Here is a 25,598-nt window from a genome sequence, read left to right as displayed (position 1 = left end):
GTCTGTATCAGTCGGCTTCTGTTCACTTTCTCATTTGTAGAAAACCCAGAAAACCACTCTGAAACACCGGCACACCTACTTCCAGCTCCTCCTAAGCCCAAGCCTAAACCTAAACCTAAAAAAACAGCTGCACCTCCAAAAGGGGCAGCTGCTATACAGGCAAGCCACAAGGGTGATGAAGCGCCACCCAGTAAAAAAACTACCAAGGCACCTGGTAAGCAGCCCCCCATCCCTCCACCCAAGCCGACAAGCCGAGGGCTGAACCGAGAGGTCGGTGAGTACTGCCCCTTTTTTGGTGTGGATGGTGTAGTGTACATGCATGCCTGGCTCTCAAAAGGGTCTTGGGGTGCTTGGCCCTGGGTTTGGCACTAATTGTCTCCTTTAAAGGTAATGGACTGGTACATTTAAGCAAAATGACAGTGAATTCAGTTGTTTTGAACAAAGCAATAAATTTGTAATTTTCTTGAAAGTGAAATGATTTTTGTTCTGCAGGCTAGGAGATGTAAACTAATATACTTGAGTTTGCCTAATTACCAGTCCCTTATATTTAAATTCTAAGCTAGAAGGTATGTAGTTTGCTTGTCTTTTCTTTGAAAATATTTTCATTTCTTCCATGAAAACATGACCTCCACAGTATAATCTTATTAATTTTACTGTCTCAAAATAATGAAATTAAAAATTCCATGATATATACAAACCCTCTCCGTACTCTTTTTTGGGTTCCATGTAGTTCAGATTCTCTTATTTAAAAGCATGCAAGTCTGTTGCTAATAGACTTTCTTGCTTTTTGCTCCATTTGTTTTTATGTGTTCAGGGTATTATAGAAACTTCAAATGATACATATACAATATCACTTTTATTCCCAGGAGATAACACTTTGCCATTAGTTAGGTTTTAGATATAAACAGTCATTTGGCCATAAGTTGCCTGTGAATATTTTAGTAGAGCAAAATGAATTTCATGTATCTAGTATTCAACTTTCCTTGAAGTACAGATGTGCTAAGTATAAGGTAAAGCCCACACCGTTCCTTTTTAAAAAATTATGTAGTTATGTCATCCAACCTTTAGAGCAAGTAACTGAGTAGCTCTTTTTCCATGATAAATAACAACATTCTATGTGCTCCATCATACATTATATTCTTTAAAGAAATTTGAAAGGTCTTTAATTATTGGCTTTTTTCTTTGGAATGATCAGGGGTGTTTTTTTCCCCATTCCTTATAAAATAATGCCTAATCCCAATGCTTTAAATTCCTGTAAACTGCTTATACAAATGGATGATTCCTTTTCTTTCTTTGTGTGGTTTTCGTCAGTTCCTCCCCAGCCCATGCTTTCTGTGTCTCCCTCTCTCTCTCCCTTCTGTTTCCTCATACATTTCCCACCCCCAGGTTCAATGGCTTCTCTCATTCTCTTCTAATAAACTCCGAGGGGAAATGTCTCAATCTGGCTTGTCTGACAAGCTTTAGGAAACATTGAATGCTTCATGGAGGGCCTTCCTTCTGGGACCTTGAAAGTGTGAAGGTGCCTGTGTGTGTATTTGTGTGTATTTCTCAGACTGACTTACTAACCCTGGTGTTGGTGGCAGCAGTGTTTGAAGTAAGATGGGCGGGATGCCAAGAGGGCCTCAAACTCCAGTTTTCTTACTCTCTGAGATTAAAACAGTACACAGTCCCATCCCATTCCTTTATTACTTCTGCAAAGCTTACCTTTCTCCCCATCTCAGAAGAAAAGGTTTGTTTAAAGAAATTCATTAGTGTTAATATTGTGAGAGTCATGTTTAAACTACTTGACAAAAAAATTAAGTTTTTGTAGATTCTAAATTGGTAGGAATATACTAACTCTGACATTTACCTTTTCTTCTCCCATTTCAAGCACAGTCTAGGAATGATTAAAAATCTCTCTGCAAAAAGTTGGTGTTTCAGGGAAAAGACGTTTGCTTTCAAGAAGTTTCTAGACCAACTGATAAAGAATAGAGATTTTGAATGATTCTTAACACCTGACTTCAGAACTTGTTTTTTAGTTTTAAGATGGCATTCCCAGGGGAGTAAGTACTCCAGCCATTTGGATACTCGGTATTGAAAGTGACAGATGATCCTTTAATGTGAATAAGCACATAGTTATCCCAGGAGTGATAACAGAGTAGTCATCTGAGGTTTTATCGAAGTGAAGCAATGGGCCAACCCTGGGGACCATCCTTGACTTCTGAAATGTTATTGATGCAAGTTTATTTAAGGTTCTGTAGGTGTTTCATTTGCACCTTCTTCAGTCTTTCTGACAAAATAATTTTTAGTTGGTGGAGAGTGTAATGGGTGTGACTCTTCAGAAAATGTAGCTGAACCCTAGCTTCTGCTTTTCAGGCACGTACCATTGTTAAATTGTGTGCCCAGCTTGGGGCATGAAGAACGTGATGAGAATCGCTCAGTGTGACTTATTACTTTAATGTAGATCTTATGGATTATTATCTGCTTTAGCATTAAGCACTGGAGGCACTGTCTAGTCTCCCTCAACTGCCTTGCAAATGAAGGAAGGCAAAAATCTCCCCTAGGTTTTGTATTACTCTCAGAATTGTACAACTTAAGCAGCAGCTGTGGTATTCCTGAGGGAAGATTTGTTGTTGTTTTTTTTTCTTTCATGACTTCCTAGGGGTTAGCTGGACCAACATGGTTTTCATATTTCATAGTAAGGAAAGTAAAATACCTGTTTATATTTTTAATAAGATCAATAATTGATATTTCACCAATTAGAAATCTATCATAATTAGAGCTGGACTAGGATGATTTTGTCTTTGTACCCCTTGAGAAGAAAGAGTTTTCTAAGCAATGAATAATGCAAAGATTTTATAGGGTCATGTTTTATGTATTTAAAAAAATTATAGTAAATTGGAAACACCAGAATAAAAAAATTCAAAATAACCTTAATTTGTGATGCTTAGGGGATTTATTGCCTTTACAAAATTTTATGGGAAAACACTCTGTAATTCTAAAATATGATTTAAATAGAAGGCATTATTGTTGTCTACATAAATTATTGATGTTAACTGTCCATCAGTCTTATTTCATCATTAAAGCAACCCCAATTTTTTTAAAAGATGCAGAGGGACTGGGGACAGCATTTCTGTTTATGGTACAAATCTGAGAGTAACAAAACATCAATAGGATATTCTATAATCCAACTGTCTCAGCAGTTTGCTCTGGATTTCCCCTACTAAGACGTCTGAATATTATGAAATTGCATTAAAGGAGATGGGGAGGGGGGATTAGCAGTGGGGGGAGGGTGTTGGTTTTGCTCTTCATCCTGTGATCATCTCCACAGTTTTCTGTAGTAATAGCCAGCCTTTATATAGCTCTTTTGAGGTAGGTACTATGATTAGCCCCATTTTTACAGATGAGGAAACTGAGACAAACAGAGGTTAAATGACTTCTCCAAGTAGTACATGTCTGAAGAAGGATTTGAACTCAAGTCTTCCGGACTTTCAGTCCAGCAGTGTATCCACTGCACCACCTCGCAGCCTATACTAATTTAGAACAGGTGAACTCCTACTGATTGGTGGAGGAAAAGGTTTACCTGTAGAGTCCTTCTGCACGAGGACTAAGTCAGATAAGATACTTGCTCATAGATTAGTGCTTACCCCAAGGAATAAATACAAGCACGTAAAATTGCAGCAGAAGAGATTTGTGTAAATAAGTTACAGATTATAAGATACAAATGTATTATTCAGGAACCAATGGAATTTTCTATGAAGAATAAAAGAAAGCAATTGGGTGAAGGCCAATTTTTCCAGGAATAGTTCAAATAAATCAGTCTTAACCAGAGGCAGGAAAATAGGATGCATACAATCCTAATGTAATCCTAACCATTATTATTATTATTATTATTATTATTATTATTATTATTATTATATTACCAATTAGATACTTTGGAAAAGAAGAATAATACAAGTAACATTTTCTGGAAGACATGAAAATGGAAGGAAGAGTCTAGTTGCTTCAGCCATCAAAGTGTTTGTAACTTATGTCATCAAGAACCAAGAAAGGAAAGATTTCTCCTTTTCATAGTTAGGGCCTGACTATGATTCTCCTTTAGATATAGCCATATGCTTTCATATATTCTCAATATGTGCCCTCTTAAAAAAGAAGTATTTTTTAAGTGGGTACCAAAGGATAGACCTTTGATCAGAATCACAGGGACAGCTAACTTGTTATACTACCTTACAGTAGTATACTTGCTACCTGCACTTGCTTTTTAAGTAGTTTTGCATTTTAAATGAATTTTCCCCAAACATCAGTGGGAACTCTAGTTCAGGCGCTTTACTGGGAAGCTGTCTTGAAGAAAAAGTTAATACCACATTTCTTTCTTATTTTAGCTAGTTCTTCTCACTTGAAAAAAACAACCGTGTCCAAGTCATCGTCTTCACCATCAACTTCAACCACCTCATCTCGTTCCAAAGCGTCCAAGGAGTCGCCTTCCAGCAAAACAGCTTCAACAGGGACTTCACGGAGCAAGAAAAAAGCAGGCAAACAATTAACCCCCCGCCCACCTCCAGAAAAAGCTGTTTCTGCCACATCCAATCTCAAGGGAGAGTCTTTAGAAACCAGAGTAGAAAATCTGAAGTCAGAGGAGCCTCCCCCCATTTCAGAAGAGCAGAATATAGACCTACAGAATAAGTCAGTAGTCCCTCCTCCACCTGTAACCCCACCTCCTCCTCCACCAGCTCCTCCTCTTCCTCTGGAAAATCAATGCATTAATGTGTCTGATATTCCGGCTGTCACAGTTAGCAACGGGGCCAGCCTACCTGTCTCTGCCTTAGACTCGAGTCATCTTAAGACAGAAGAGCTGACAGACAGAACCACTCTTTCTTCAGACACCAGCTTGGGTGTTAACAGAGAAAACACAAAATGGTAGGTTTGTAGCATGAACCTCAGCATTTTTTTGTGCAACTCTATGCTAAGAAACAGCAAGCCAATTCTGTTTGAATTGAATTGAATCCAAGAATTTAATCTAGTTAATGTTGGGAGTCTTTGAGATGCGTACACAAATGATGATAACATCAATTAAGGCTAGGAAGGAACAGGTTATTGTAGATATTATCATCATCATCAATTATGATAATAGCTAACATTTATATAGTGTTTACTATAACATTGTACACATATTTACTGAGATATTATAATGGCTCACATACAGGGTTTGCTAAAAGTTTTAGTGTAGTTTTAAGCTATTAAAGTGTAAAATTTGGGGGATGCTCTGCATGCATATAAGCACACATAAAAATCATAGGATTTTAGAGTTGGAAAGGATTTTAGAAACCAGCTAATTTAAACCCATCATCTTACAGATGAGGAAACTAAAGGCCAAACATAGGACATGACTTGGCCAAGATTATAATGGGAGTACTATATAATTATTAAGAATGTTAAATATTATTTTATATATAAGCTCATCTTATCTTCACATATGGTAAGTAGTGTGAATACTCTGGACCTTATTTTACATATAATAAAACTAAGGTTTAGTGAATTCATGTCATGGTCCTGCTGACACAGGCACATAACTCTAATGCTGTGGTCTGGGTCTATTCCTTACCCTGGGTATTCTCTTTTACCATTTGGAAGCTGTTGGTGGCTCAGAACTGTGCCATTTAGATATCTCCCATCTTGGAGAGTTTTTGTCATTACTAAACTAGAATTATTATTTGGGGATTGGCACTGCAATTCAGGGCACAATCTAGCCACAAATGGCAGGATGCCTGTCCCTATATGACTTCTTGGTTCCTTCCCTCTTCTCTCCAGGGATCCATACTCAAAAACCTCCAAAAATTGCTAACCCAAAAACATAATACATACTGACTTTCATTCTCTTAACTTCTATCTAGACAAATTAATCTCTAATAACTGATTCGTACCACTAGTCATTCTACCTCCAAGCACAGCAATAATTCTCAATCAATCCAGGAAAATTCTTGCTCAACCTCTATTGCCACTCCCTAGCCAGTGGCCAGTTATCTTAAGGCATGCTGACCCAGATCCCTTTCTAGCCTTTTTGGTGGAACTAGTCACTACTGATAGCATCAAGCTTTCTTCACATCAATCACATGATGTTTACCTCTTCAGAGCTAAGGACCTAAGTGACCTATCCAAGGTTACATACCTAGCCACAACCAGAAACTATGTCTTCTCATCCCAAATCCATAATACTTCTTTTTCTCACCAAATTGATAGCCCCTTGGTAGAAAAAAAATTATCATTTAAGATGGGCTTAAAATAGCAGACATAATTATAAAACAGTGGGAAATACTCTTGGGATTAAAGAACTTTAAAAAAAAAAGTTTCTCAATTTCAGGATAAATACTCATGGGATAATTAGAAAAGAAAGAAAAACAAATGCTGAATTTCCGAAGGAATAAATTCATGTGTACGTGTGGGTCTGGAGGGAGTGGAACAATACAACTATACATAGGGAGTGACCATTAATGGAAAAATATAGCAGAAAATGATTTGGGTGTCAGAGTGGTCCATTAGCTGAACATCAGTGAACTAAATAGCTTTGTTGAAAAGCTGAATATGTGGTTAGGCTGTGTAAACAAGATTTAAGTGAAGAGTAGTGACAAAATATTCACTGTTTTTGCTGAGTTCTGAATAAAAAGAGATGGCTTTAAAGATTTTTGCTCATATTAAAAATAGCGAGTAGATTTCATTTGGAAACTATGAAATTGGTTTCCTTAAATTCCTATAGGACTAGAAAAAGAGTTTTAAAAAAAACTTGCTGAATATTCGCTATGTGTAATAGTGGGTGCTATAGAAGCTGCTGAGAAGTATAACACCACCTTTGCCCACAAGGAGCTCAGTGTCTATTTGGGAACATAGGACCTCTGCAGATTAAATATGACAATACAAAGTAGTGATCACTCAATGAACAATGATTTATTAAGGCCTGCAAAGTTCTGGGGATTTATAGACAAAAATGAAATGATCCCAACTTTCAAGGAGTTTCAATTCTAATGGGGGAAATGAAATGTACACATAAAATGTGGGGGCAAAATATATGCAAGAGAAATGTATATGTGGTGCTGATTGGTGCAAATGTAGGAGTTCAGATGAGGGAAGAGGTATCAGTAGGGGCTGTAGGGATCAGAGAATTTGAGATTGGAAGTAGAAAATGAACAATAAGTAAGATCAGTAGATAAGGGGGGAGGAGCATTCCAGGTAGCTAAAAAAGCCTGAGTGAAGAGACAGAGGCAAGACTCCATGCAAAGAGCAGTGTGCTGGGGATCAAGAAGCTTTGGGATCTATGGAGTCCTCATTCTGCCCATTGGACAATCAGTCCATCAACAAGTCTTAAGTGCTTACTATATGAGCTATTTCTTAACCCCTTTAGGCCTCAGTTTTCTCATCTGTCAGAAAAAGAGGGTTGCATCAGATCATTTTATAAGGTTATTTCTAGTTCTAAAGTTCTGTGTTTCCAGTAGTAAGTAAGCCAGTCTTATTGGAGCCAAGGATTTATATAGAGGAGTGGTATTGTTGTTCAGTTATGTCCAACTCTTTGTGGCCCCATTTGTGATTTTCTTGGCAACAATATTAGTGTGGTTTGCTATTTCTTTCTCCAGCTCATTTCACAGATGAGGAAACTGAGGCACACTGGGTTAAATGATTTGCCCAGGGTCATGCAGCTAGTATCTGAGGCCAAATTTGAATTCAGGTCTTCCTGACCAGGCTCAGCACTCTAGCCATTGAACCACCTAGCTTTGGAAAAATACGTCAAAATTGGGACTTGAGTTCTTATTTTTACCTATAAGGAAAACTAAAATGTAAAGGATTTTGTAATACCTATGGGTTTCTTTTATCTTTAATGCTTTTCTCCTCCATTAGTATTGATTATGGGATTAAATTTTATGGAAGCATATATTTAGCCTGAGTAAGAAAGGAAACATGATAGACCCCAAACATAGAGACTCCAAATAATGAAGACAGGGGTTGGAAGTTTGAGAATTTAGACTGTGTACTTCTTACTTAAGCATACTTAAAAATACCAACTTGACAGAGTTAACAAGTTATCAAAAGCACCTAATATTCCCTTTGGAGTTCATAGAATAATAGATTTACAGCTCCCCTCCACTCTGGGAGAATCTGTCTCAGGGTCTGGATTCTTTGACACTAAGCATGCTTATATTTCTTGGGTTTCAAAGACTATGCACAAAGGCATTTTATATTCTTATAGATAGTATTTAAGAAAGATGTACTACTGGGATAGCAGAAGGCAAAAGGGATGACAATGCTGCTCTTCAGCTGAAATATTTGAAGGATTATTTCTCAAAAGATGATGGCCATCTGTTCTCTTTCACCGCTGAGGATGCAATCAGAATAGGGCTTAGCTGCGATATTAGAGATGTAAGCTCATGGTAACAAAGATTTTCCTGACTGTGAAGGTTACTGTAATAGAGTGCTGGATTTTAAAAATAAAATTGCTTCATTTCAAAGGTTTGGTTTGGATTTAGTCCTTGTAAAACAAATGGGAATGGAGTAGGTAACTTCTCAAGTTCCCTTCTAGTCATATGAACATTACTATCAGATTGTGAAGCTCTTTGGTTGATCCATTCCAGGGTCCCAGTGTTGGATTTAGGTTCCTTCTAAGCAAAATTGTATTTTTGTGTCATGCTGCCTCCATCAAGGCACCAGGCAGAGTCTGCCTGAAGGATTTGAATAGTGGTTTGACTTAGATTGATTGTTTAGGTAACAAAAGTAGGAAGACCTTTTGTCCCCACTAGTTGTGAGCTCCTTGAGGTCCTCTTTTTGTATCCTCAGTTCTCAACACAGTGCCTGGCACATAATATGTTACTGAATTGTTTCAGTCATGTCCAACTCTTCATGACCCCATTTTGGAGTTTTCTTGGCAAAGATACTAGAGTGGTTTCCCATTTCCTTCTCCAGCTCATTTTACAAATGAGAAACTGAGGCAAACAGGATTAAGTGACTTACCCAGGGTCACACAGCTAATAAGTGTCTGAGGCTAGTTTTGAACTCTGGAAGACTCATCTTCCTGACTCCAAGCCCAATGCTCTATCCACTGTGCCACCTAGCATATAGTAAGTGTCCAATAAATATTTATTGGTTGATTAACTATATCAAATGGGCCTCAATTGGAATAGAAATGTCAACAGGCTTGACAGTGGATAAATTGGTTATCTCACAAATACCAATCCAATTTATTTAATTAGTGATGTGGCTTTAGGGAAGTCATTTAATTTTTCTGGACATCAGTTTCTTCATTTATAAAATATGGAAGTTGGACTAAAGGATCCATAAGGTTTCTTCCAGCTTTAATGCAGTATTCTGGTTAGAGAGGTTAGTTGCTGCAACCCTGTGAAACCAGGCCTTAAGAGTTCTGAAAAACCATTTGTTATATTCTGCTGGCAAGCTCTTGTCTGGCTCTTGTAGCTGCCTTAATTCTGAGGTGGTGATATTCAGAAATGGTTAGTGTATTCCATAAATATCTTAAAACATTGGATATTTTATGGGTTACTTATAATCGTGAATTAAAACCAATTTGTTCTTTCTAAAGCTTACTGACATTTTAGTTTCAACTGAAGGCCTACATGATAGTTTATATGGCTTTGGGTTTATAGACCATCAGCAAGGTTGTGATAGCTATTAAATATCCTGTAGTCTAGTAGAAAAGCCAGGCAGAGTTAGGAAACTTTCCCAGTTCTGTCAATTTTGGCTTTGCCTTGGGCAAATCATTTAACTTCTTCAAGACTTGGTGTTATCATCTATAAAAAGGAAATAATAACGCCTGCCCACTTCTCTCTTAGAACTGAGGTTTATGGGAAAGAATGTACTTCAAAGTGCTTTGAAAACTTAAAAGAACTGGATAAATTCTAAAAAGTTTTTTATTATTATTCAGATTGTGAGTGATGAGAAAAAGATTGATCTATGATACCAAAAAGAGGTGCGGGTTGAAGCAACATGGCATATAGTGGAAGGAATACTGGCTTTGGGGTCACAGGACCTGGCTGCTACTAACACTGATGTGATCTAGGACAGATTCCGTTTCCGTTTCCCTCTCTATAAAAGGAGACAAGTGGTCCAGATAATTGCTAAGATTCTCCAAGCTTTTACTGTATCTTTCTGTGAAATATTAAAATGGAAAATTTCCCTTACCTGGCATTCTACCAACAAGGGCCAACCTTCACTTTATTTGTGGCTTCAGCTGTAAACAACTTCAACATACCCACATACCCACAATGGTCTATGGGACCATAGTGAATAGAGTAGGGAACTTGGACTTAGGGAGACCCAGGTTCCAATATTGACTCTGCTTCCTTGCTGGGTGACCCTGGATCAGTCTTTACCTCTCTGAACCTCAGTTTCCTCAACTGTAAAGTGAGGTAATAACACTTTGGATTAATATAGCACCTTACCTCTAAAGAGCTCATTTAATTGTCATAACAATCTTCTCACTTCCCTTTACTAGGTCCTAGGGAGGTAGGCAGGGAAACTTTTTACAAATGCAGTGCATGATCCTGGAAAGAGACAGGGCGAATGAAAAAGGTCATGCTGCTTGGAAACCTTAGCAAATTCACTTATGTCAGCTTCAGTTTCCATATTTATAAAATAGAAATAATATTTGCACTATCTACTTCAAGGAATACATTATATACATGTGAGTTTCCTCTGGGGGAAGCTAATACAACTGTCTGACCATCACTTTCCTCATCTAGAAAATGAAGAGATTCTTTTAGGTGATGTCTAAGGACCCTTCTTCCCCTAATTCTATGGATTCTGTGGAATCTGAGGCATGGGGGTGGAGGGTGGGGGTGGCTAAAAAATTTTTCCATGGTCACCCTGGCCTTGGTAAAAATACTTAGAAACAAACATGTAGTAAATCCAAGACAGTTGGTTTTTCTCTTGAATCACATTTATGTAGAGGTTTATTTTCCAAAATTTAATTTTACCCCATTTCTTTAATTTATATTTACACATTTATGTAATCACAGAATGGTAGAGCTTATTAGTGATCATCAAATCCAGACCATTCCTCTTTAGAAATAAGAATACCCAGGAAGTGGTTTGTTTCACTAATATCATATCATGTCATATCATATAGCTTTTTTTTTCCTCTTCTGCAATGAGTATTTGCATTTTCCCGTAGGAGCCCTCTAATATGACTCAAATTCCAATGGTGTTCATATGGCTATGTTCTGATTGCATTAGCCTCTTGCCCTAAGACTTGTGGAGGGGAGGAAGTATGTATCCTGTGATTTGGGGAGGCGTGGTATCATTCCTGCTATACCAAGATTTTTGCGCTTCCCTAACAGTTTGACAACCGAAGAGGAGCTGATGAAAGAGGCGCCACGGCTAATGATTCCTGTTTTGATGGGCGAGTCTTCTGAATCTCTAAGCAGCACAGAGATTGAAGTTCAAAGAGAGAACCAAGCTAATGATTCTGATTCAGATGGGCCTATTCTGTACACTGATGATGAGGAGGAGGAAGAGGATGAGGATGATAGTGGTGAAAGTAAGAATTGCTTTTTGAAAACAGATTTTTATTGATATTCCTTTCTAAATAACATAAATATTCCTTCTGTATCTCTCACACTTTGCTCCTCTCAGAAAACTCTCTTTAAGCAAAATATTTTCAGAAAGGAGGAAAGAGAAAAAAAAATACATAGGTAAACTGATCGATATCTTGAAAAAAAAGACAGTATATGTAGTGTTCCACACCTGTGGACCCACTTCCACCTCTTCAAAGGAGTAGAGGGAGATGTCTTTTCAGATCTCTTGAAAGTAAGTTTTATTATACTGCATTATAGAAATGCTTGTTTTATTCCATAAATTAAAAATAAATAAATAATTTAAGAAAGAAATTAAGTAAGTTTCTTATGAGGTTGGAGAGATTTTCCAAAAACAAAAAACTCATTAGGGAGCATACAATTTGATGTATTTTCCTTATCCCCTTGTCAAATGAAAGACATTTATTTTTGGCAGATTAATTTTTGCTTTTGGACCTTCATGGGAGATGCTCTTTCAGGGAAGAGAGATTGTAGTTCACCCCTCCATTTTGTGTGTGTGTGTGTGTGTGTGTGTGTGTGTGTATTTGTAACAGAGAATATGTTTCCTAGCTGGAGCCCTTTTCATTGTGATGCAAAATCACTGTCATGTTGGCCATCCCTGAATGGAGCACTTCCAAGCCCACTTTACTGTTTAGTTTGATAGCTAAAGGTTTCACTTACTTTTCACTTTAGAATTAAAAGGAAGAATGAAGAGGAAACTTTTTATATTGAATAGATATTGGAGATTATAGGAGATTATGAATTAAGGGTTAAAAATACCTATTAGAAAATCACAAATAGCTGCTTGTCCAAACAGGTAACCATTTGTGCCCTAAAAGGAGTGATGGTGGCTGATTTACTTTGTTTTGCTCCCTCTCTGCCTCATAGAGGAAAAGATCAAACATCTGAGAGAACTGTGTTGTTGTTTTTAACTTTTTAGAAGGCTAGTCTGTGGAGTCATTCAATCTTATGATGGGACTAAATTCATATCTAGACTATCTAGGTTTTTAAAAATAAATTATTCCAAAGCTAAACATTAAACAGCTGCTTAGCAGATTCCTTCTGGTTTGTAGTAGGCAACATCCAGCACTATTCTCTTCTCAACTAGAATTAATTGTCATCTTTTGAGGTATCACCTTTCAGGTAGTAAGGGCTACTGGGTCATTCAGTGATGTGGATCAACATGCTTTTAGGTTTAGTAACTTTGTTGGCATTTTGCTGAAGGAGGAGGGAGGAAGAAAGAAGAAAGTGAGCTGTTAAAGGGTACAAGTGAGTGCATTTAATTCTTCAGATTTGAGAAGGAAAGATAGACAAAGCTTTAAGACCTCCATGAGACTCAAACAGCAAAATTAACTTCTAAACATTTTCATAATGGTGAGATCATTCTTGATATTTTTATCCCTCAAGTGCCCTAACACATTTTAGAATGTTGTTTTGCTATGTTCTCCAGCCTTATTCAAGACAAGCTAGGTTGAGCTTACAGTGCTGATGTTAATGAAAATTTATGTTAGGAAAGTGTCTGATCTTTGATTATATTAAAAAGGCCTTGCTGGGTATTTGTTAACCCAAGTACGGATGGTTAAGATAAAATATATTTCTCTTTATTTGACATTTTCCCAATCCCTAGGTGCTTTGGCAAGTAAAATACGTCGCAGAGATACCCTTGCCATCAAACTTGGCAACAGACCATCTAAGAAAGAATTGGAAGACAAGAACATCTTGCAGCGAACCTCTGAAGAGGAAAGGCAGGAAATTCGACAACAGATTGGAACAAAGCTCGTCAGGTAACTTTTGAAGTCTGAATGGAATGTTGACTCCTTCACACAGTTAAAGCACCTCCACCTCCCTGCAGCCCACTCCAACCAACCAAAGGCCCACCTAATTCAGCAAACATTTTAAATTCCCTTTATTGAAGAAATGAGATGGCTGGGTGGCACGGTCCATAGAGCACTAGACATGGAATCAGGAAGACTTATCTTCTTGAGTTCAAATCTGGCCTCAGATGCTTACTAGCTGTATGACCCTGGGCAAGTTATTTAACCCTGTTTGCCTTAGTTCCTCATCTATAAAATGAGCTGGAGAAGGAAATAGCAAACCACTCCAATACCTTTACCAAGAAAATCGCAAAATGTGGTCATGGAGAGTTGAATACAACTGAAATGACTGAATAACAAAAATTGAAGAAATGATGAATTCCAAAGTTTTGAAATACTTTAGATACTATTCCATGTTGTAAAGTTGATTGTTTTGGGGAAAGGGCCACTTAAGGAATGTTATTGTACTTTGATATAAGCCATTCAGTGTCTTCCAGGTCATTAAGTTGCTGTGACATCCACAAGGCCTGGTGATGTGCACTATACAAATATGTGATGTTGGCTCTAGTGTCCTGGCTCCAGTCCAAGTCCAGTAACCATGTGCTGCTTATCTAAATCCCCTTATAATTTCAAATGTAAGAAATCATCTCTCTTGCCTTCCCAATTCCAAAGCATTTTGTCACATTACTACCACTGTTACTGAATGGTAGTCAATAACTGAGTTCCTATGGAATGAGGCACTATATACAACCCAGAGATGGCAATGTCATTAACCCTGTAGTTCTTATTTCCTGATGTTGTCATGAGCCCTGAAAAATCCTACATTTCCTGTCCTCTGTCAATAGAAATATATTATAAACAGATGAAAGGTAACTTTCTGGGGTTTATGTGAAGAAGGTTTGGGAGGTGAAGAAGAATTCATTTCCTTGCACAGAACTCAAGCGATTTTCTTTGTAAATGCTGAGTAACCCCAGGGTTGCATAGCTGAGGCCAAGTGTCTTTGCAAGCATCCTCAAAGAGGAAGTATGGCCCCTCTAAGAACTTCTTTGTGTCTGAACCAAGGATAAAAGTGTCAGGATCTGATGGTTCTTACTGGCTGCCCACTTGGGAAGAAGAATCTCTTCCTTGAACTCAGAATAAGTTTCTAAAAGAAAATCTTAAAAGAGAGATGAAGGGAGATCTTTCCCCACTCCATTTTAGGAATAGCACATTAGGTGTACCTTTTTTTTTTAATCCATAGTGGTGGCTTTTGTTGAAGATTAACTACTTTGTACAAGATCTATGTCCTTGCCTTTCCTTTTCTATCTTCTATTTCTGGCTCCCTGTAGATTGATTACTTGCTACTCATTAGTACCTTCTCCCTGACGGGATGGCCAGGAGCAGAAAACAAGGAGATGAGAATAACTGAATTCTATAGTTTAGAAAATACTTTGTGTAATCCTTTGATTTTACAGATGAGAAAAATAAGGCCCACAAATGGCCTCCAGCAAGTTATTAGCAGAGCCAAGATCAGATCCTAGATCTGAACTCATATGATATCTGTTGACCCCAGGTTAAGAACCCTCTTTTAGGTCATCAAAGAAGGATCTCAGAAGGATTCTCTAACTAAGTGAATTAACTAGCCCCTTTCTTGATTAGGAAAGTTTTCCTGTGTTTTCTGACCCTACCCTTTGAGTGAGTGAAATACTGAAAATGATGGGTATGAAAAAAAAGACCTCTAAAGTTATTGATCCTATTTATCAGTCAATCAGTCAATAAACCTTTATTAAGTACCTACTATATGCCAGGCACTGTGCTAAGAGGTGGAGATATAAAAACAGGAAAAAGACAGTTCCTGACCTCAGGGAGCTCACAACCTAATGAGGGAGACAACATACAATAAATATATACAAAGCAATTTATATACAGGATAAATGGGAAATAATTAAAAGAAGGAAGTTATTGGATTTAAGAGGGAATAGGAAAGACTTCCTGTAGAAGATCAGTTGTTAGTTGAGACTTGAAGGAAGCCAGGAAAACCCTTAAGAGAAGAAAAGGAGGGAGAGTATTGCAGGCATGGAAGATAGCAGAGAAAATCCCCAAAGCAGCTACCACTCTATTTTATATATGTGTGTGTGTTTATAATACGTAATCTTCATATCCTTGTTTCTGTCTTCTTAGAACATAAACTACTCCTTGAGAACAAGGGTATTTATTAAATCTATACCTAGTACACTGCCTGGAACATAGTAAACACTTGATAAATATTTGTTGATTGACTAATGGTAAGTAGTATGAAATCTTCTAACATAGGCAGGTCTTTTTAAATGAATTTTAAACATCTTCATTAAAATATTGAAATAACTTATTTTTCTTTTCTATTACTTCTATGAATGACTGATACTTATTTATAAATTCTAGCATATTCAATTTTTTAGGCGATTAAGCCAAAGGCCAACGAGTGAAGAACTAGAGCAAAGAAATATCCTAAAACGTAAGTATTCTTTATTCTTAAATTTCTTCCATAACCTCTAAGAATGCCAGACTCCACTTATCATTGGGAAATCTTAATTATTAATCTCTGATTAATATTGAAATGGCTTATTTGAATCATAAATATTCAATTGCTTGTATACACAAATAAATAAGGGTCTGTAATTTAATTCACATATAAAGAACTCCTAGTATGGTAACTCCCTTCATCAACACTGATCATGACACATCTGTTACTTAGTAAATAAATTATAAATCATAGGAAAATAAATTTGAAGCCAGCAGAGACTTTAGACGCCATCAAGTCTAATCTCCTTATTTTATAGATGAGAAACTGAGGGTAGAAAAGGTAAATGAATTGCCCGAGGTTACAAAAGTACCAAGTACAGGAATTGAGATTCAAACCCAGGTTCTCTGAAAATCCAGAACTCTTTTGATCATGTTATGGTACCTCTCTTATGAAGGTTAAGTCACTTGTCGAGGGACACAAAGTTAGAAAGTGCAATAGGCAGGATTTGAACCCAGGTCTTCTTGACTCTAAGCCCAGAAATCTATCCTCCAAGTTACACTGCCTCTTTTTCTTTATGTAACCCAACTTATACTTCTTGTTTTTATATTTCACATTATAAAAATAAGGCCTGTGCTACAGGGTGAATTTTAAGCTTTTACCATAATCTATGACTCATTTGTCTGAAAATTATAAAATATGTGGCTATGTATTCTCATTCACTGAAACTCCCCATAGGTCAAAATTGACCTGTCCAAAAAATAAAAGTAGAAAGATATAGTTTGCTCTTTCATATATTAAAAAAAACAAGCCAAAAGAACAAATTAAACCTTTATGTATTGTAGCTAATAAAATATTATAGTTTGTCACACTCAAAGAAATTTGTCAAATGATTAGATTTCATTTGAATGATGAGGAAAACAACATTTTCTTCCCCTTTGTTATGATTTCTCTGTTCTCCTGGAGGAGTATTCCTGACGTCTCAGAACTTAGCTATTTCCTGGTGCTTCTCTTATTTACTTTACCCTTTCTTTGGGGGCCATTTTTCTCCACCCTGGAGTAAGTATGTTGATATTAGTGTGTATTTTGTTATTAGTGTAAAAATAGTAGAGAAACACTTTTCATTCTGTCATGTTATATCAGCAGAGCCATTAACAGTAGTGAGCTCTATAGTGGAAATTTTTTAAAGGATTATCCCCATTCTAGTTATATTTTACATTTTATTAACTGACTTTTCCAAGGGTTTTGTAGCATGTGAAATTTCAAAGAGCTGAGATGGGCAAACTGCCTGATTGTCACTTTAATGAAAATAAATCACTGGCATTGTGGAAAAATCCCTTCAGACGCGGTGTTTGAGTTATGTTGGCTAAACTGCTCTCCAATATGAGACATTTTCTTTCCAATGCCATTTCCCAGTATATTTACCTGGCAGCTGGGATTATTACTGTAACTACCCAACAAACATATATAAATCATGAGAATGGTTGACCTCTATTCATTCTCTTGTGTTTTTTGCATGTTATTCCTTCTTTTTTAAGGGAGGGGGAGAGATCTCTCTTTTATCACCCACCTGGTTTGTTTATTTGGTATAAATAGAATACAACACTGTTCATGAAAATTAAAGAATTTCAGATAAATCTCCATCACTATGCACAAGAGCCAGTTTCAGAAAGAGGGGAAGAAATAATCCCCAACTGAGAGAAGAAAAAATTGTATGCCAAAGGATTTCAGTTCATTTTTCCCCCGTAAGGAGGAAATGAGCCAGGATCTAATACTGACTAGCATTTAAACAACCTCAAAGATTGGAAGTTCCTGTAGGACAAGGAGTGTGCCTAGTTGAATTGACGCCTACAATATTTAAAAGATACTAAAGAAATAGAAAGAGGATGGTCATGGTGGATAATCCTAACTCTCTATCATTAGTTTCATTGTTTGGGAATATTCATGATTTTCTATTGCATATTCTCATGCAGTGTAGCTTCCTCAGCTGTGACAAGTCTGCCTATATAGCCATTGCCTTTCTATACTGACTTTGAGATGCCATAATTTCCTGGATGTCAGAGGAAGGGAGTAACTTCCTAATTAGGGTTTGGGTTTGATACCAACCTTGTCCTAATTTCCTTCTTTAAGGTCATCTAAGTATGTTTATTCTGGATCCAAAGAATTGTTTTCAAGCCTGGCAGGAGAGACATTAATAATCTATAGCTTCTAGAAATAATAATGTAGGGAAAATGAAAAGAGAGTCAAGAGGATCATTTCTGACATTTATTATTTCAGTTGGTCAACAAAAGAATGTGCCAAAGTCCCCATTGTATTTCTGTGATTTGTGAGCCTGTTTATTCTGTCCAGGTTCCCTGCCCTTTCCCTGGTACAAAGTGGCAGCCTGGAAAGTCCTACTTAGCCAAATGACCATGTACAACAGTAATTGTTATTGTGAATTATCTTCCAAGGAAAGACTTTTAACTGGGTCACCTATACTTGGTACCCTGGGCACCAGGTTTCATCAACCAATAAACATTTTGACCGGTTCCATGAATGATCACAGAATATCAGTACCATAATAAAGTCATCAGATTCTAATAAATGTAAAGAGCATTTTTCTAGACAATAGGATTTTTACTTCATGGTAAGACTTCTAAAATTGTATACTTTATAACATTTTACTTAATTTCTGTCAGAATTGCTGTAGGTGTTTAGGTTTTGTCCAACATCACATAGCCTTGTACTCAGTGTCATTAGGGAATGAGGTATTTCCAAATAACCTAAGCTTACTTTAAGGGCAAAAACTTGGTTTTAAAATTTAAATCATGTAAAGGAAATCTAAGCTGTATTTATATGTTTCCCACTTTCTGAAATAGAGTATATAAATAAACATAAATTTTTCTTCTTGATGACTGTCATAATGATCATTAGTTATTATGGTAAATGATGATACCTCCAAAACTACTGAGGTTTGTGTAGGTGTTTCCGCTTACTACTGTAGGTCCCAGATGATTCAATTTACAATGCCTGTTTTTTATATCTTTTATGCAACCTCCTTTGTGATGCTGCCAGTAATCATTTTTGATGCTCAGTGTTCTCTGATCTAGGACCCTCTTCCCCTTCTCACTTCTAATTTCCTCCTTCTGTTCTGTTATGAGGTAGGAAAGATAATGAGACCTGTTAGTTGACAAGAAGGACAGCTAGGTGGCACAGTGGATAGGGTGCCAGGCCTGGAGTCATAAAGATTCATCTTCTTAAGTTAAAATCTGGCCTCAGACAATTACTAACTGTGTGATTCTGGCAAGTCACTTAACTCTGTTTGCCTCAATTTCCTCATCTGTAAAATGAGCTGGAGAAGGAAATGGTAAACCACTATATAATATCTTTGTCAAGAAAACCCCAAAAGTGGTCGCAAAGAGTCAGGCATGACTGAAACAACTAAATATTTTTATTTTTTTATCATTATAATTTTTTTTAGGCAATTGGGGTCACATAGCTAGTAAGTGTCAAGTGTTTGGTCTGGGGCCAGATTTGAACTCAGGTCCTCCTGACTTCAGGGGCGGTGCTCTATCTACTGTGCCACCTCGCTGCCCCTGAAATAACTAAATAACAACAACAATAAAATCCCATAACCCATGTTAATGGAGGAGAAAAGCACCAAAGGTGAAAGAAGTCCATAGGTATTACAAAATCCTTTATATTTTTAGTGTTTCTTATAGGTAAAAATAAGAACTCAAGTCCTTAATTTTTATGTATTTTTCCAAATGACTTGTCAGAAAGGTCAAATATAACAAAATGAAATGATGCAAAGAGGATGCATGGAAGAATGAAAGGAGGCAGTGTGGGTATAATGGATAGAGAGCTGGCTTTAGAACCATGGTTCAAGTCCCACTTCTGACACATACTGGCAGTGCAACCTTGGGTAAATCACTTAACTTCTCTGCACTTCAGGCAATTCTCTAAGACTGTTATTGACTATTACAAGAATGTCTAAAATGAGAGTAAATGGACTCATTCTGGATATTTCTTCTGACATTCCCAAACTGAAAAAGCTCTTTAGCAAAAACATTCAGCTCTTCAAATGCTATTTTGAAGATGAGTGGCAAGCCAACAGTAGGAGTCATAACCCCTTATCATCCCAGATATCAGTCCATCTTATTATATCATCATTTATTTCAAAGTCATCCAGAAGGTAGCTTTCCTGAAGTTTGTGTACTTGAATCCTGCCCAGAACAATTATGAACTTGGCAAGCTCCACAAAATCAAGTGACCAGCAACCACAAAACAAGATAGAAAAGATGAACTACAGCTTGAGAAGCTATATCCTAAGATGATTTTAAACTTTACATTTATATTCTATTATTTATATTGTATTCACCTCTTCAGTGGGTTACGGGTACCTTAGTCTCTGTTTTGTCACAATGGCAACTTTAGTTATTTTAAAGGATTATGACTGTGAGGTTTTTTGGGGGGGGTTCTGTACCCCATAAACTGTTAAATCTTTTCTTCCCTACACAACACTGCAAAGAATGCAAATGGAACGGCTCATTTCAAATGAAGAGAAAAAGAATCACTATGCCACTGAAATCTTGTATAATTTTTTTCCACAAGGAAAAACCTCTTTTGACTATTATTGACCTATTTGAATTAATAACTAAAGATTATGGCACTACTCTATGCTGATATCCTTAGAAAAAAATTCAACAAGCCTCTCTGCCTCTGGAGCAGTGTGGTATAATGGATAGATAGCTGGCTTCAAGTCAAATCCAGCAGGACCGGATTCAAGTCCTTCTTCTGGGACTTAATGTCTGTATGACCCCAGGCAAGTCTCTTAATCTGTCAGTGTTCTATTCAACTCTTAAAGATTGTAAATTGCAGAGAAGGTGCTGACCTCCATTGGCAGAGGTTTCTTTATCTAGGAGTTCTCTATACCAGTGGAATTACAGATCTGGCACTTACCCCCTTTCTACCGTAGCCTTCTCCACAAATATCACTAGTAAACTTAACTTGCTAGGTAGGTTACCTTAAGTGCCTACAGCTTTTGGACCAAATGTATTATGTTCGCTGTGGGAGACACTCTCTATAATGTCTGTTTCTTGGTAGTAATTCACTATTCACACGGTTTGTCACCATCTTTTTCATAAAACTGTCTTCTGAATTATTTGTGATGAATGTGGAAGTTTTCTATCCTTGTTAATAAAAGAATAGCCTTCCTAGGAAATTAAAGTATGAAGCATCTGGAAGAAATTAAGTGTGCACTGGAAAACAATTTTTTAAAATAAATTTTAAGAATTAAAAGAAACTTTTTACAAAAAGAGTTTTTGTAAAGCATAATATTTTATCAGAGCAAAGTTTAAACAAGCAGGTTACTGTTTGTTTTTTACTTCCCTATCCTGTTTCCTCTGTTCTTCTTAGAAGTAGAATTCTGCAAATCAGTTCCTGATGTCAAATACGGTCTCAGACACTTGACACTTACTAGCTGTGTAACCCTGGGCAAGTCACTTAACCCCGATTGTCTCACCAAGAAAGCAAAAAAAAAAAAAGAAGAAGAAGAAGAAGAAAAAGAAATTAAATTATTTGCGCAGGGTTATACAACCAGGATATGTCAGAGATGGGATGTGGACCCAAGTTGTCCTAGGTTCTTTAGTAAGCCACGGCCACCTCTTCTTGACGTTATCATTTCCAATAGCAATAAATAGCTGATCTTCCTGATCAAAAGTGTCAAACTCATGGCCTGCTCCCTAGTGCTGCTGAACCAGATTAAAATCTGTTTGGGAAATCTTTAAATGAATACAAATTCAATAGAACCCAGATAACCTTAATATGTAGTTTCCAACATGTGGCCTACAGAGTGTGACACCGCTATTCTAGAGCTCTAATTTGAACTACTCCAGTATCTGTACCAAGAAACCCCCATATGGGGTCACAAAGAGTCAGACAATACACACACACACACACACACACACACACACACACACAGACACACACACGTAATATACCAATATATAATATAGCCTCTACTTGAAGATATTCAAGGATAGGGAAACTACCTCTTCTTGTGGAAGCCCATTCTGTTTTTGTATAGTTATAATTGCTAGGAAGTTTTTTCTTATGTTGACCTAAACTTGCATCTTTGCAACTCCCACCCATTGTTTGTAGATTTGCTTTCAGGAAGAAACAGAGTAAGTCTAAATCATCCTCCACATTGACAAACCTTTGGAAAGTTGAAGGGCTCTATCATATCCTATCATTGCCCCCCCCCAACCCTGAGTGTCCTTTTTTTCCAAACTAAATAAGTCCAGTTTCTTTAACTGATTCTCATACACCAATATCACTTGGGTTGGTTTGTCCTAGTAACGTGATTGTTTGTATTAAGGACATTTATTTTTAAATAAGATCATTTCAGAATAAATTATTTTAATTTAGTGGACATACATTTAGTGGAATAAGAAATATAACCATAAATGTGTTCATAAGAAGTTTAACCTTTTATCAAAGGTGTTTGGCTCCAGATAGACCACTGAACAAAAGTCATTTTTATTTTTTTCATCCTGTAATAATTTCAACGTGAAATAATTTTATTTGAGTAAAGTACATCGATAAGAAGTATTTGCCCTCTCTCTTACTAACATGTTTTTCAGAAGTAAATTGAAACCCTAAATATTAAATAAGGAATAATAATAGTGAGTTTGGCATATTAAGTAAGCAAATAGAACAGTTGTTTTGTTTAGTCACACACAACATCTTAATGCCTTTTCATCATTATTTCCCAGTAAGAAAAGGAAAAAGTGAATGCAAATTTTCCATTATGAAATTGCCTATTTTATTATTAAAAGTGGAAAATGTACAGGACTGTTCTTATGTTTTTTGTTGCAAATGAATAACCTCATAATTGGGAGATTTTCAAGGTTCCAAATTGCCCTTTCTCATACTAAAAATTTGTCCAGAGTTATAAATGTAAAGCTTTAAAAAGTGTCAAGGGAGACATTGTACTAAGAAAAGTTGCAGACTTGTTTTGGGGATTTTTTGGTATAGGGGGTTTTTTTTGGGGGGGGAAGGGCGCTATAAATCCAATATTATTTGAAACAAAAAGTATTAGATTCCCCAGGAAAACAAACATAATTTCTGTGTAATTATGTAGTGTTTACTAAGTCTTACATGGTCTATAATTCTAGCAGCAATGGCTAAATGCTAATCCTTTTTCAGACCTGCTAGTTATGCCCTGTAATAGAATGAGGCCATCTGCTTTCTAGCAGAAAGAGTGCTCACACTGGAGTCAGAGGACCACTGAGGTCCCTTCCAACTCGAGATCTGTGAACGTATCAACCAAAACTTATTCTCATTTATTAGGATCAGCTATAAAATAGCGAAGGCAGTAATCAAGTAATTATCAAATTATTTATCAGATGATAAATCATGGAATTCTGTAAGATTCCCTTTCCTCCCTCAAATTATAGAAAAAATTTCCCCCCAGTAATCCCATAAATCTGACCACATTCTTTTAACAGGTAGATGATGGCTTTGCCAACAAATAGATTTATGATAGCTTATATGCCTTGAATTGGAAAAGGCCTTAGAAAACTCACTAGAAAGAGAAAATTACAAGTTTACATGTAATGGCTCACCCTTCCACCTTTTGAGACCTTTTCTCCTTTGAAAACATCAGGAAAATTGGTTATACAGTGGTTTAAAGAATCTGAAGACTGAAAATAACAAATAGAGTTTGGTTTGAATGAAGATTTAGTAGTTCAAATATACATCTAAAATTTATCCAATTCTGTTTTTTTATTTGATGTCTTAGAATTGTCCCATTTAGGTCAGACCTAAGAATAAGCTTTCCTTATATGAGCTGATACTTTTTTTCTTAAAGTCATATTGGATTTACTACAAATAAGCCCCCCCCCCAAATGAACCTGCCTTGTTAAGAGAGCAGAAATAAGAATGATAAATAAAAATACTAAATAAATTAAATAGTTGGATTATATCTTACTTTTTTCAAATCAACCTTACTAAAACAAAGGCAAAACAAAGAGGTCTTTGACATCTTTTTTTTTATGATTTGGGCCAATTCAGAATCCCATAATTTCAGATTTGAAAGAGATTTCAGAGGCCCTTCACTGCAACCTGCATATCTACAATAACTCTGACAAGTGATCATCCTTCCTTTTCTTGAAGAACTCTCTTGAGGAAAAATGTATTTCCTTCTGAAATGCTTAATCCCAGTTTTAGATAGCTTTAATTATTAGAAAGTTTATCCTGATATCAAGTCTAAATCTGCCTCTATGCCCCATCCCATCCATTGCTTCCAGTTCTACCATCTGGGGGTCAAACACAGCAAGTGAAATCTCCCATTCTAAGACTTCTCGCTCAACAAAATTATCTAAAGCTTAAGAATAAAGAAGAGAAAAGAATTCAGGCAGTAAAAATAATAATATTCATAGCTAATATTTATACAGTACTTTACAGTTTGCAACGACTTTTACAAATGTCATTTGACCCTTACAATAACCATGGGAGGTATGTGCTGTTATTATTGTCATTTTACAGATGAGGAAACTGAGTAATATAGAGGTTTAAATGATTTGCCCAGGCTCATACAATAGCAAGTATCTGAAGCTGGATTTGAACTCAGCTCTTTCTTCCCAATTCCAGGTACAGCACTATCCACTACAGAAGAAATTTGCATTATGACCATTCATTAAACATGTTTGCCTCCCTTTAGGTGATTTAATCCAGGATCACAGTTTTCTTGGGTTGTGTTGTTTCGACTATAAACAGACATACCTTCATCATTTGCAATTATGTACTACTGATAAGTAGCAAAATATTTTTTGTCTATACCACTTAGGAAAACTGATAAAGTCCCACCTTCTCACATGGCCTGGTGAAGTTCCTCTCTAATTAAATATAGTCTATTTCTTCTTTTGAAACATGGGGTCATTTGTTAGGGCGGAAATAATGATGCTCTCATCTGCTTTTCTTACCCCAGGATCATCTGTTGTACCTAAATAGTCATACCTTAACTCTTTTTATGCCAATAAACAGAAAAAAATGAAGAAGAAGAACAGGAAGCAAAAATGGAACTGAAACGCAGACTCAGCAGAAAGGTGATGGACATGTCACAGTACATGCCTTTATGTCTTTGTGTGTTTACATCATGTCCCTCTGCACCACTTCACTCCCTTCTTTCTTATAGTAACATATGTCACTAAATGGATTCTATTTAAAAGTTCCCAATATTTATTTAGATGACATGCTAAGATCACTCTGTATGTTATATGAGTGTCCACACATACACACACATACACATACACATACACACACCCCTATGTATCCACAAAATAAAGGATTTTCAGTTATGTTTGTATTTAGTTACTTGGTATGCCTATGTAGGAAAATTTTTAAAATGGGCTCTAAAAATAAATTTGCTTTTTTCCATAGAACCAAAGTAGAATTTTAAGTAAATATTTGGGTTCTTGGAATTGTGGGTATATCGTGTGGTATATTACCATTGATAGAAGATGTGAGTGAATCATGGTATGGTGAATAGAGCACTAGATTTGGAGTCAGAAAAGCCTGGGTTCAAATCCTGCCTTCTTAGACATGTGGTGGCTGTGTAATCTGGACAAGTCACTTAACCACTTTGTGCCTCAGTAAAATGAGGGGTTGGACTTGATGGCCTCTAAGTTCCCAATTGATGGTCCTCTGATTGTTTCTACTGGATGATCTAGCTCAGGGGTGGGGAACCTGTGGCTTCAAGGCCACATGAGACCTTCTAAG

General features: G+C 36.6%; 1 protein-coding gene across 4 annotated transcripts in view; it reads left to right on the top strand.

Moving 5' to 3' along the window:
* The window catches only part of PHACTR2 (phosphatase and actin regulator 2), a 353,184-nt gene that overhangs the window by 283,242 nt on the left and 44,344 nt on the right, over nt 1-25,598 (top strand). For 2 of the 4 annotated variants that reach the window (XM_078155095.1, XM_020972466.2), the window contains exons 5-10: nt 41-274; nt 4,362-4,896; nt 11,310-11,509; nt 13,171-13,327; nt 15,775-15,830; nt 24,864-24,925. In XM_078155095.1, coding sequence (XP_078011221.1) covers nt 41-274; nt 4,362-4,896; nt 11,310-11,509; nt 13,171-13,327; nt 15,775-15,830; nt 24,864-24,925 — 1,244 coding nt within the window. The remainder of the gene's footprint in view (nt 1-40; nt 275-4,361; nt 4,897-11,309; nt 11,510-13,170; nt 13,328-15,774; nt 15,831-24,863; nt 24,926-25,598) is intronic. The other 2 variants (XM_078155097.1, XM_078155096.1) reach the window with 1 other exon arrangement.

Source organism: Phascolarctos cinereus, unplaced genomic scaffold (assembly GCF_003287225.1).
Source record: "Phascolarctos cinereus isolate Bilbo 61053 unplaced genomic scaffold, phaCin_HiC Scaffold_5;HRSCAF=322, whole genome shotgun sequence".
In the NCBI taxonomy this organism is placed as follows: domain Eukaryota; kingdom Metazoa; phylum Chordata; class Mammalia; order Diprotodontia; family Phascolarctidae; genus Phascolarctos; species Phascolarctos cinereus.
This window is presented reverse-complemented; position numbering and strand designations above follow the sequence as displayed.